We start from the raw sequence: 13535 nt of genomic DNA, 5'->3' as shown, positions 1-13535 counted from the left end.
AAAACATTGAACTGGTTGCCTTTTTTATCATCTACATTTACATACAAAGTGTAGATTTCCTGCAAAGATCATGTAGGGCTTTCTTTATCAGATATTTTTTTTTTCAGATACTTCCTTTATGAGAGTGCAATGAAATAAAGAAGAGCCTAAAAGTACATTCCATGTGAATGATGGCATTATAAAAATGTTTATGTCATAACTATATGATATGTAACATATCATGTAATGTGTACCTTTCCATTGTTTTTGTCGTTTCTTTTTTCCTCTTTATTTTTCAAGATCCTTTCTTATGGTCACAGTGATTACAGTTTGAACGCCTTGTGGAACGAGAAGTCATAATGAAACGTGACACTCCAGATCTGAGAATGAGTTCCTGGTCCTCTATACTCTATTTAGTCTTTGTTTTGACTGGCCTGGTACATGTGGTGTCCTCTGGATTATACTGCCCTGATTCTGTTCCTTGCCAAAGTAAGTGAATATCTCTGTTAAATGCATTAATTACCATTTGCAAAAAAAAAAAAAAAAAATGTTCATCAATATAATCAATAGATATGCAAAATGTGAACAAACGTTATGATAAAATTGTTTCTAAAATGAACTGTCTACAGTTATGGTTTATTGAAAAAAATAGTGATATCTTCTTATATTTTAGGCTTTATTGCCAAATTTATATGGTAGGAAGGTTTATGACACAACTGACCTACATGTACACATATGCATCAAATCTGATACCTTGAACATTTTTTTTATTAAGATCACTGCTCCCAGTGGTAAACAATACCTTTACTGTCAGTTCCAATTTTGAAAAAAAAAATGCATCTGAAGGAAATATATCTGTGATGGCTAGGTTTTGTCTCTTTCTAGAGTTTACCAAAAGATAAGAGAAAATTCACTTGTGAACATACCAAGCTGTGAAATCATTATTTTACATTTAATGTCCAATATTAAATGAAGCTTTAAAGAGGGAATGTATAGCCCAAAAACATGTCTTCTTTTTTTGTTCATTAGTAATTTGCCTATAACAAATAAAGATCATAGCATTAATAATAATGATGGTGATTGAGATAATAATTATGAAAATTATAATAAATGTTATTGTTAATAGAATAGTAATGAATGTAAACATAACAGCTATTGTAGAACACACAACACCTCAGTTGGGTTTCTGTGTGAATATAGAGGAAATATGTGGTTGTTGTAGATGTTGGTCATAATGGGTTTGGAGAGCCATTATATACACTGGTAGATACATGTATATACTGCCCGGGTGATTTCTTGTCATTAAATTTCATGTTTCATTGTCAGTTAAAAGGACATTTCTCATACAGTCGATGGTGAACCCTAAAAAATTTCAACAAAGGACAGAGCAGTCACATAATAATACTATGCCAGTGCTGTAAAAGTATAAGGACCCTTTGTAGTGAATAGTAATTAAACTTCCTATTCAACATCTCGACATGAGGCAAAAGATTGGCTTATTTATTTGTGCTTCTTGTGCAGAAAGGTGAGAAGCTTTCCCATAATTCCTTTTTTTTTCTTTTTTTTTTTTTTTGCTTGTATTTTGCAGATAAAAGTCATGTGCAAACGTCGACGAGAGAAGAGTATGAATATATTGGCGCCAGTGCGGGACTTGTGTGCGAAGTAGACAATCAGTGCCCGGTAACTTGGTTCATCAAGCACAGTCAAAATGGAAGCCGCATTCCCCTGAATGCAACGGGCAGGTTCAAACTGAGCTGCAACAACACGATGCTCAACATAGAACCCTTGGAAGAGGAAGACGACGAGACTTATTTTGTGTGCCGTGCAGACTGTGGCGATTGCCAACAGGAAAACCAAATATTACTTCAAGCCAGCGAGTCAAAATGTAAGTTATGGAGTGTCTGTATCTCAAGGCTACAGCAGCCCATTTCATAATGTTTGGGGAATAGCATACAAGTTGTCAGTTGTCAGATGTTTTCGTCAGCTTGGATAAGACAATGTAAAGAAGTTAAGTTGTCAATGCCTGCTTTTTTTTTCTATTTGGAGGTGTTGACATAACCCACAAATCAATGTTCGGCTTAAATATTTTGAACATATTAAAGTGGTGCCTATGATGCTTGTGCCTGTCCGTCTCAAAAGCTGTAGCAGTAGCTTCATGAATTAACAACTCTGCTTCATGTAAATACAGAGCTATTTGAATTCTCACATATATGCGGGCAGTAATTATGGTAACCATGCATTTGTTTTTCCTGTTCTTTTTCTCCCGTGTAGTAGCTACAACCCCAATTATTGTCAAGCAAGACAGCTGTACCGATCAATATGTATCACTGGGTGGGGATGCCACTTTTTGCTGTGAGTGTCAAATGGAGACCAATACCCTCGACAACGGCATCATGTATTGGTTTCATGATGAAATAGTACTGGTACCGGAAGACAAGAGAGCCCTGGAAAAGTTCAGGTGATCGACTTGTCACTTTCAGAATTTTGTCTTTTTCCTCTACTTGATTGGACCTGAGAGTGAGTATCATTTCAAAGAGACAGTGAAGTCAGTAGATTTAGCAAAACTGAGCAAAACTGGACAAATTTTGAAGAAAGTGTAAGCTGCATGTCATTACATGCTGTCCTTTGGGCATCCAAGACTTATCAGCCATTTGTTGCCTGCCTCTGACACATGTTTCAAAGAATTTTTCATACGCTGGTATTTGTGGTAAAAAAAAAAGAAAGAAAGATGTGACTTTGGTAAAATCTTTAAGGAATATAACTTTTTTTTTGGTCCAAGGTGTGCAAAGTAGCAGTCTGTTTGATACTTCTTGAGTAGGATGATTGGAAAAAAAAAATTGTCTTGGAAGAAAACACTTCATATCACGTAGATGAGAAATGCACAAGTAACTACTCAATAACTTCAAATTACCAAGATAAAACAATATGTAGGCATCCAAAAATAAAATACAGTGACCCCGAAGAGTAGTTTGCCCCCCCACTTTTTTTTTTCACAAGATGAGGAATACGGTACGTAGGGTGTAACTACTCCCTCCCCCCCCCCCCACTTTCTTTTTTTCACAAGATCAGGAATGCATTAGGTGTAACCACTTTGGTCCCCCCCCCCCCCCACTTTTTTCCTTTTTTTTTTTAGCCTTGAAGGGGCACTAGAGAGCTGCCCTGAAGACCCCCCCCTTTTTTTTTTCTTCTGCTTGTTGAAACCCGGATGCTGATGAAACCCGGAAGTAGCAGCAGAAATATAAACTGCCCCCACCCTTTTAAAAACGTGGCACCAGCCATAGTATTGTGGAGATTTTGCAAGGAGACCAGGTGTTTCTATGGTTGAATCTTTCCCTTTTAACCCCAAACAAATATTCTCGCTTAGCTGGATAATCACTGCAATATTTAGTGGTTGAGTAGATAAAAAGTTTATTAAAATTTTACCCCATTACTTAGTACTAGATTGCATAAATCATGCAAATTAGGTAATTATTTGTCCCAAGTGGGGGACAGTTTCTCACTTGGTCTATACATTTCAAGTTTTACATGAATAATTTTGAACGCTTAAAAAAAGAACAATAATTTGCAGAAATTAGTCAAATTAGGGTGTGCTTTTGTCTCGCCTGAATACAGAAGCTAGACACAGGTGTCATTTTTCCATTGTCTTCGTCGGTGTCGACAGTGGCGACAATTTGGTATACTCTCAGTGATTTTCCGCAGCATTGAGGTCAACTACCAAACTCACACCACAGATACATTATAACCTAGAAATGCCGGTCAAATTCAAATGTGGGTTAAGCTCAAAAAGTTCAAAGGTCAAAAGGTCAATAAACTTGACCTTTTTCTAATTCACAGTATTCATAGTATTGTGATATACCCTCAATAACTTTCCATAGCTTTGAGCTATGACCTCCAAATTCACACCAGAGGTATCACCTGAAAAATGCCAGTGGAGTTCAAATATTGGTGATTTTTATATTGTATCAAACAAGGAAAAACAATCAAAAGGTCAATGAATTGTACCTGATAAGCACTGTTTTCATGGTATTGTGATGTGGCCTACTTTCAGTAACTTTCAACAGCTGTATGTGCATGAGCTGTGACCACCAAATGGACACCATAGGTACATCACCTAAAGATGACAGTCAGGTTTGAATATTGGTGAAGTCTGACATGGTCAAAGGTCAATGAACTGTACTTGACAAGCACCATACTTGCAATATTGTGGTGTGCTCTCAGTAGTTTTCCACACCTTTGAGCTGTGACCATGAAATTCACACCACAGGAACATCACCTAGTGATCAGAGTTTTCAGTTAACAAGGGGGTCCAGGCAGGAGAATCTCACATGAAAGAGATGATCGGGGTTGGAGTTTTGGCATCTGTACTAAGAAATGAAGTATAATTCAACCTCATAACAGGGAGGTACAATTGTACCACCTCCCTGCTGATAGCAAGCTTACTACTATTAGCCTAAATCTGCTTTGAGGTCCCATGTTGTTGCAGAATATGTTGGTAATTCATATGTTGCATAACTAATGTTAACTTTGCGGTACCCACAATGTTGCCAAATGTACTCCTGTCATTCCTTTAAAGATCATTCTAAAGAGTGGAAGAACACCAACCAAGTTTGTACATCATTTTGTTATCTGTGATGACAGTGATAATTCTCCATTTATTCTTATTGTTCTCATAGATAGGAAGCCACAGAGCGTGTAGCAGTGTATCATTGTTGTGTGCCTGATATTTGCCACACCTAGCTTTGTGTACTAGTAATATTCCCCTTTCTCTCTCATGTGTCATTAAAAAAAAAAAATGCATGATATCTAATAAATGATTGGACGCGCCATACACCAAGGTACCGTTGTAACACAGGGTATGGCATTGTGTAGCGCCATCTCGTGTCCATTATCATACAGTTGTGCAATGTTTTCATGGCGACTATTTTCTCATCATCAGCGCCGGCATAAATTGGTGCGGCGATAACGATCCAAATGCCGATGTGCATGGCTCAAATCATGGGTACCCAAAGTGTAACATATGGGATCAAAAATGAAGTTCTTGGAATGAAACTGATTCTCTCCTTACAATCTTCCTTACACCCTGTATTACTCACACACCAATTTTAAGAGCTGTTCCATGGCAGTGCAGATGTAATCAAACATCAAAACATCAAGTGTCTTTTGTTCATAACTCCATGTCCATTTCCTATTTTTTTTTATTCATTTATGGAAGCAGTTTCAGAAAAACTTGAAGGATATATTAGTTGATAATTTCTATGACTATAATCATATACCAGAAATTCAGGGATTTGCATCTTCACCAAAGCATAGTGATTGAATCCATTTTGGACAATAGTTATGAACATAAGATTTTGTGACCTGTGCTGAAGAAATTTAGCAAACATCCCTGAATTGATATCATATCCCCATTAACAACATTTCAATAAACAAAGGCAATGGAGTGGACCAACACATAACATAACTAAAGTTGTAATCATTCTTATTCTTTTTCACTGTAAGAATTTGCTGTTGTCAAAAAAGATTATGTTCATAACTGTAGGACACTACTGATGGTTATTTTAAAGAAACAGATTACTCTTATGCATCAAAACTTACAAGAAACTAGTTAAGACGAAAGAAATAATGACTTAAAATCAAATCAATTTTACAAGATTAATTTTCAGATAAATGTTTTAATTTTATGAAGTTGTCATTTTGTTCATAACTGTTGGACGTGGTGTCCAGGTTATGAACGTAAGGAAGAGATGAAAGGAAGTACAACAATACGTAGTATTCAACACATAAAATCATTAGTAGTTTGTGTTTTTAATCTGAACAAGACAGAATAGTTCAGAATTGTTAAGAAATAGCTACATAACTTTGCCATTGATATTAAATAAAAACTGAATCTTACGTTCATAACTCTTTTGTTCATAACCATGTTCACCTTCGTAATTGATGAACAATTAAAAAAAGATGTAAAATGCTTATGTGAAGTAATATTTTCTTATATTTTTATGAAAGCAATCCCTGGTGATACAAAAGTTTAGAAAATGATTTTCCATTACTTCAGAATAGGGCTGTATTATGTTCATAACTGTGGACACTAAAAATTCAAGTGATGTTTCAAGTGATAGTATATTTTTTATATCAGAGTAATGGGGAATAAAAACCTTTTTAATTGTTGGACTGTTACTCTGATCTCTTTTGAATGCTATATTACAATGTGATTTATTCATATATGTTTGGTGGACACCAAAAGTTATGAACAAAACCTTAAATATTAATTCATCCAAAAGTTTTTATTTGAAGAGCACATGGCATGCTCTCAATAATTTTTGTAGTATACTACTTCATACATTTCATTCGTCAAATGCCCAACAAAAGCACAATCCTTCCTTTTAATGATGGGCATGAAATTGTGCTGTTTTTAATGTTACATTTAAATGGCAAAAAAACTGCATTTTTAAATCTAAAAATGGCTGTAAATACAAAAATATTATTCTAAATATTACGAAACTAGTCTTACAGCTTCCTTAGCTTTATTTTGTTAAATCTTTATCAGAAAATAGCACCTTGGTGCGGTCAGCAAAATTCTATGGATGTTAAAAATATTGCAGGATGAAGGGTACCCATGATCAGAGCCATGGACCGATATTCCTTCCATGTCAACTTTTAAACAGTGAAGATTACAACTGTTACAGAGCATGTTAAAAAAAAAAAAGTTATTCTTTGCAGGCAGTTATTGTTGCAAAATCACAGACAAGAAAACATCTTTGTGCGAAATGATACTAAAAAAAATATTTTTTACACATTTTAGGTAACCCAGGGTACAATGCTGACAATATATATATATATATATATATATATATATATATATATATCATCAACAGAATGGCAAATTTTCATTTGGTACCCCAGGATACCAAATATTGCATCAAATAAACAATTTTTAAAAAGCTGAACTTTACTTTGATGTACAACATGTATAATAAAAAATGTTGTCTCTTTACTTTGTCTTTCCAGCTATGACAACAGGACGTCTATAGGTAGCTGCATCACAATATCCAACGTGACAGATGATCAGTATGGCAATTACAGTGTTTATTGTTATTCAGGGAATTCTGTAGTCGAGTTTCTACGGCTCCTCCCAGGTATAATGAGACTACCTCAAAATTGTTAAGTTTGAGCAGATTTTGTGTGATTTTTGTGATGGGTGCTGTTCGTTATTACGAAGGTTCGCAATTACAAAGGTTCGTTGTTCCGAAGGGTCGTTAATCCGAAACACGCAAATTCCCTATACCTAGAGGTTCGTTAATCCGAAAATTTGTGGCGTTATTCCGAAGGTTCGTTATTCCGAAGATCGGTTAATCCGAAAATGAAATTCGGAACAATGAACCTTCAGAATAACGAATCTTAGGAATAAAGAGCCTTCGGAATAACGAACCTTCGGAATAACGAGCTGTAACCTTTGTGATCTGACCAGTGTTTGTATCATTCTCATTGTCATTGCATTTATTTGTATTTGGCAGCATCATTTTCTGGCAGCTGCTACAGTGTACTACATTGCTTGTGTGTAACCCGGCAGATTCCATTCACACTTGTTGTGTAGGTGTTTCCTGGAAAATATGTACTAGCAACCTATGAGTATTTTAATGATATCACCTTTAACAGTGTTCTAATGTTAGTAGGCAAAATGTAGATACTGTTAACCTATACATTTTTGCGATGCACTATTTAATTTTTGTGTGTACAAGTATTGCGCTATACTTTTGGCTTATGCGAATTCCAAAACCTGCGAAAATATTTTCACAATTCTATCTGCATTTTTTTAATGGTTTGACAATTGCACAGCTTGAATTCAAGAACCCATGAATACATTTTTTAGTTGCCAAGCAGGAAAAATTACTCGCATGAAAATATTGATGTTTACAGTAGTAGTGGGTTTACTTATGTGCTCGGTACAAGAAACATTGTAGGTGTTCTACATGTAAGAGCAGAAAGAAGGCACTGTTCTTGTTTGAATATGTCCGACTCTTCTTGCTCTGTCCTTTGCAGCTGGTCCATGTTAGTATTCTGGCTTCCGCACCATCTACTTGTACTAATTTCCTTCCCAGAATATTAACGCCCTCTAATCACAAAAGAAATAGCAGGATGGTCCTGCAAAAAGTAGTGACTTTTTTCGTGGGTGGTGACTTTGTCACTGCGGAGGATGCATTTTTATAAAAGGAGTACAGGTGGCAGAGGGTCTGGAAACCAGACTAATCATTACCCTGACCTTGCAGATGAACATTTGGAACTTGCATGAATTTCAGAAGGTTTACCTTTTATACCATATGCATGCTCTTTAAGGTACATCATGGCGGGATTTTTTATGTTTGTTTGTTTAAGTTTTATATTGAGGCAGGTGTATAATGGGTATTAAAAAGCTAGCGTTCGATTTTGGTGGTACTGCCCTCATTGATCCATCTTTTACAGGGTCAAGAGTCAAACTGATCAGATGAACGTATGTGATTTTTTTTCTTTTAATTGCAAATACCTGATTTAGAAGAAGGTAAATTATCAAAATCAATATTTTCATCTTCTGAAAAGAGATTCTCATTATGATCACATCTACTACATTGTACATTACTTTTTTTTTTCTATAGCAAAACATTACAAAATATCAACTTTTCATGAAAGAATGTGTTTTCTTTTTACTTGACTTCTCCTCAAATTAGAATATCGGCCTGATGAAGAGGTTCCACTGCAAATCTTTGCAGTTTTTCTGCTTGTAGTGCTGCTGGCCCTGATAGCCCTTCTCTGCCAGGTAGTTAAAATCGACATCCAGCTGGCCTACAAGGATAAATTCGGCAAGCATGAAGTGGAAGGTAATGGACATGCAATTACATGTAGTTAAATTGTGGAACTGAAAACCATCAGCAGGGTACTGGGGGGAGAGTGCTTGTGATTGATGTGAAATATGACTCACTAAACCTGTGTTTAATTGTTCATATTATGCAACACCTGAAAAGCTTCTAGCTATCCAATTGGTCAATTGCTCATCATGTGACAGGCAGTTGAAATTACTACTGCACGCCATTGCTATTTAACATGCAATTTTTCTCAATCAATTTTGGATATGGCATGCTGACATATAATCTGCCATTACATTCACTCTTATGATCTCCATGATATGCTCATGATCAACTCATAGTTTTTCACTATTTCACGCCTCTGACATTGTTAAATGCTGGTACAGTGTAGACTCAGTTTAACGAGATCCTGTTCTTTATATCACATATTTTGTTATATCCGTATTCAATAAACAATACAAAGCAAAGGAAATAAATTCATTGGGATTGGAGATATTAGTTTGTTATATCAGGGTCCTGTTTTATGAAGAGTTAAAATTGATTATAAAGTTGATTTCGACTGTAAGTCTATGGCAGACTGTGTGGTAAGGAAATTTAAAATCAATTTTATCTTTTGATAAAACGTGGCCCTATTTTGTCTATGTATATCAGATCTCTTTATATGGAGTTTCCACTGTACATACTTTTTTTTTTTTTTTTTGCGCGCACACTCGATCAATATTGTACATGCCCTGCAACAGTGTCAACCAATTTTCGGTATCGCAAATGTGCGGAAAACTTCTGTGCATGCTAAAAAGCCCTGTCACAGATACACTGTGGGATTCCTTGGTGCCATTGTCACTTCCGGTTGTCTTGCGCACGTCTCAATTCCCATGCAATTCAATGAAATTTTTGTCTGCTTTTCTTTCATTGCTGCTTTTTTCCTTGGTTAGAATTCAACTAAAAATTGGTTAACATTTCTAAATTTTACTGATTTGTGGTCATTAGCACCATGGATCAGTATTGTGAGGCTTCAATGTGCTGGTCACATAATGGAAAGCAAGAAAATTTTCAACAAAAAATCGCCCTGGATGAAGACAGAACGTTTACTTGAGTGCATGTAAATGCAGCCAAAACCAGGGCAATTTTAATTTGTTCCCTGAGCTATTTCATGATGCATCTAAAACGCTGCTCCTGCGCACGGCACCTAGGTATTGGCGATACCTAGATTGTATTAATGTGAGTCCATGCCACAATAAAATGTACAACAATTTGCCTTTCATGCTACTGAAATCCTTGCATCTGATTGGCTGAGAGCAAATTTGTCATAGAAATGTAGCAGTTGTCACTGATGACAAGTTTTATGAAACGAGTCCCAGAGCTACATGTATTTTGGTTGACAGAAGACTTTGCTTGTGCGATAAACCTACCATATGATTTTTTTTTTCTTTTTCCTCAATGATTTCCAGCATGATAGTGTTAAGAGTGGACGAATATTATATGAAAATTCCTTCAGATAGTGAAGTAGTTAATCTGACCCATCCCTTTGCTCACTTCCCTTTCTCTGTTACCTACCCCTCCCCCTTCATCCTGCAATATTTTAGATGGAAAGTTGTACGATGCCTACATCTCATATTCGAGGACCAATAGCGACCGGCGCCATGCTGTGTATCTTTATGAGAAGCTCAGTGGGCTAGGATACAGTATCAGCATGGAGGATAGGACATTTGACTTTGGTGAAGGTGAGTTTTGAAACAATTGCTCCCTTAAAGGGATTCTATAGTTTTGTTTGAGATGGGGAATTCTGGTTTATAACTTTCTAATTCCGGTTTACAACTCTCTGTGAGATAATAAGAAGCCTCTTTAATATGAAATACATGTGATATGAAATACTAAAGAGCTTACAATTCAAAGAGGGTTTCAAAGTTTATTTGTTAATTGGTTTCAAAATGGCTGAGAGATTAAAAAACAAAGTCACCCTAACATAAAGTGGGCCCACCTCGTGTCAGGACCTCTGTGTTTGGATATCTCAGCCACTTCAAACTAATTGTTGTCAAATAGATAAACTTGGAATTACTCTTAGAATTGTGTGTTCTTTTGATAATATTTCATAAGGTGTTTCTTATTATCTTACAAACAAGTTATAAATCTGAATCACTTATCTCAACCAAAATTATACATTCCTTTAAATTGGTCTCTTGCAATGACTTTTCACTGATCTTTAATATCTTTTTCTATTCTTCTGTTTTCCCACTTATCACCAATCAATAAATTCATCAATCAATTCATCTATCTACTTAAATGTGTCTGCATATATTTATTAAGATATCTCCCTTTTTATTGGCTCACATTCATGTGCCTGTCTAATATGATTTTTCTTGTTCTGCCATTTTTCCTTGATATTTCAGAAATAAGCTTTATTAGTAAATAACAAAGCAGATACAGTGCTGGACACTAACATCTTTCTCTGGTGGCCAAGTTGGCCACTGAAATCTTTGGATGTTAAATTTTGTGATCAGAAAAAGAAATGTAGTGGCCCAGAGTTAAAGGAAATATGAAATGTTGTTATAAATTTCGGCTGCCTGATCATGCCACCAAAAGAAAGCCTTCCTGGAAATATGGTGGTCCGACGTCAATTTTTGTAGTTGCCCCTGGCAACAGGGCCACCACTAATGGCAAGCCATTTACTAGATGAATAAACATTGACAGGAGGAAATGGAGATGGCAGTTTTCATTCAGTGTTACTTTACATGGCTTATACAGTTTGTGGCCTCTTTCTCTTTTTTTTTTTCATAGATTATATTCATAATGTTTATAAATTAATATTCATAGATTGTATTCACAATCACCAACAACTGATGGAACATACTTGTTTTTTACAAATTTGCTCATATAATGCTAAAACTGCACTCTAACCACTACCACTTACACACTATGCAATTGTCTCTTTTCTCTCTTCACCTGCTTTCCTTTTATTTTTTTTTTGTTTTGTACTTTTCCCTTATTTATTCAAAAGCCAATATATCTTGTTTCTCCATCATCCAAAAATCAGGCAACAGGCAATAATGGCCATCTCCTGCATTTTTTGATTTCTATATGATCAATCTCATGATTACATTAAAACGTGCTTGATATCAGTGGAAAAGCAAATAATCATATTAGTTTTAATATCATTTCACTGAATTATACTGTATACATTATTATGCTTGCCAATTGTGTGATTTTTTTTTTTTGTCTTTTATTTTGTTTCCAGTATGTGTTACAGAATTTATTGAATCTTCATTCTTTCTCCAAATTCCTTCCTTTAAGCAATTGCGGATGAGATATCATATTCGTTACAACGTAGCCGGCGATGCCTTATTCTCCTCTCTCCGGATTATGTGCAACACAGGTATGTCGATAACACTGTGTACAGTGCGTAGAAATGTCAAATTCATCACAGTTTTCCATCATACAAAGGATTCCTGTTTAAATATGCAACAACGATGAAAGTGGAAATTTGAGGCAGGGGAAATATTTGTGTGTGTGTGTGTGTGTGCTGGGCAGGTTAGATGACTATTACATGTTTTTAATTTATGGAATCAAAATTTGAAATAGTATTACATAAACAAAAAATAGATTAGTGTGCTTTTATTTTTGCACTGGTTTCATATCGCCAAGTATGAACAAAATTTTCTGCACCATGAAAATTTCCACTTTTACAGCATAGGTAGCTGCTTTTAACTGTAACGTCATTGTTTCATAGAACACACTCTTTTTATTCCCCAAAATAAAGAATAAAGGAATACATAGAATTACATGGAATTACATACAAGGATGTCCAATCCCGGGTTTGGTTTTGTTTTAACCAGTTTCTCGTGCCGCATTTACCACATACAAGAGTCTCTCTCTCTCTCACCCCCAAGGTTCATGACGTTTGAGATGTCTCAGTGCTTGGATGCGGAGAGACAGACCAAGAAACACATCATCCCGCTGTTTCTATGCGACACTCGAGAAGAGGACATTGCGAGAGACAGGACTCTTTCTCACATCGTCTCCTCCCACGCCCGATTGAACTGGCACGCGCCCGACGGTAACATGCCCGACGGAAAGTGCATCCTCCCGACGTATGCGCGTTGGAAGGAGCGGCGCACGTGGAATACCTTGCTTCTCCAGTTGCCGCGGCGACCTCGGTGTGCGACCTCCGGCGGCAGCGTAGCGCTCGACTTGCAAGGACTGGATCACTCCAGCCTGATTGACAATGAAGGAACTGAGCATGGATTTGAAGGGCAGATGCTTCGTGCAATATGAGCCCTTCGTAAAGGGTGTTGAATACTGTAAAACAAGGAATGTTCGCGTGCATTTTAATTTCGCAAATTTCGCAAGCGGCATCATTCGCGAAATTAAAATGCACGCAGAAGTTCTTGTCTACACAATATGCATTGGATGCCAGTGGCAAGTCGCGAAAATATCATGCTGCGAGAAAGGCTGTCGGCTCCAATTCGCGAAATTTTCATGCCACGAATATATCGTGTTTTACAGTGTGCTGGCAAGCATGTTTTTTTAACCCATTGGTAATAGAAATAACAAAAATTGGTAAGAAAAATAACAAGAATTAAAGAAAATAAAAAATATTTATTTTGATGTTATTCATTTTATTACTATTTTATTTTATAAAAATAACAGCCTTTTGATTTGTCTTGCCAGTCTATAGCTTCATGTGATTACTCTTTCAAATGCTGTAGTGTTGCCCTTGTGTTACTG

General features: G+C 36.1%; 1 protein-coding gene across 1 annotated transcript; it reads left to right on the top strand.

Moving 5' to 3' along the window:
• Nucleotides 1-338: 338 nt before the first annotated feature.
• LOC140244171 (single Ig IL-1-related receptor-like) lies at nt 339-13260 on the top strand. Its single transcript, XM_072323800.1, has 8 exons — nt 339-468; nt 1568-1864; nt 2254-2437; nt 6985-7112; nt 8679-8828; nt 10397-10534; nt 12102-12183; nt 12698-13260. The coding sequence occupies exons 1-8, from the start codon at nt 339-341 to the stop codon at nt 13080-13082; spliced, it is 1494 nt and encodes a 497-aa protein (XP_072179901.1). The 3' UTR covers nt 13083-13260.
• The last annotated feature ends 275 nt before the right edge of the window (nt 13261-13535 follow it).

Source organism: Diadema setosum, chromosome 21, assembly GCF_964275005.1.
Source record: "Diadema setosum chromosome 21, eeDiaSeto1, whole genome shotgun sequence".
Taxonomy (NCBI): Eukaryota; Metazoa; Echinodermata; class Echinoidea; order Diadematoida; family Diadematidae; genus Diadema; species Diadema setosum.
This window is presented reverse-complemented; position numbering and strand designations above follow the sequence as displayed.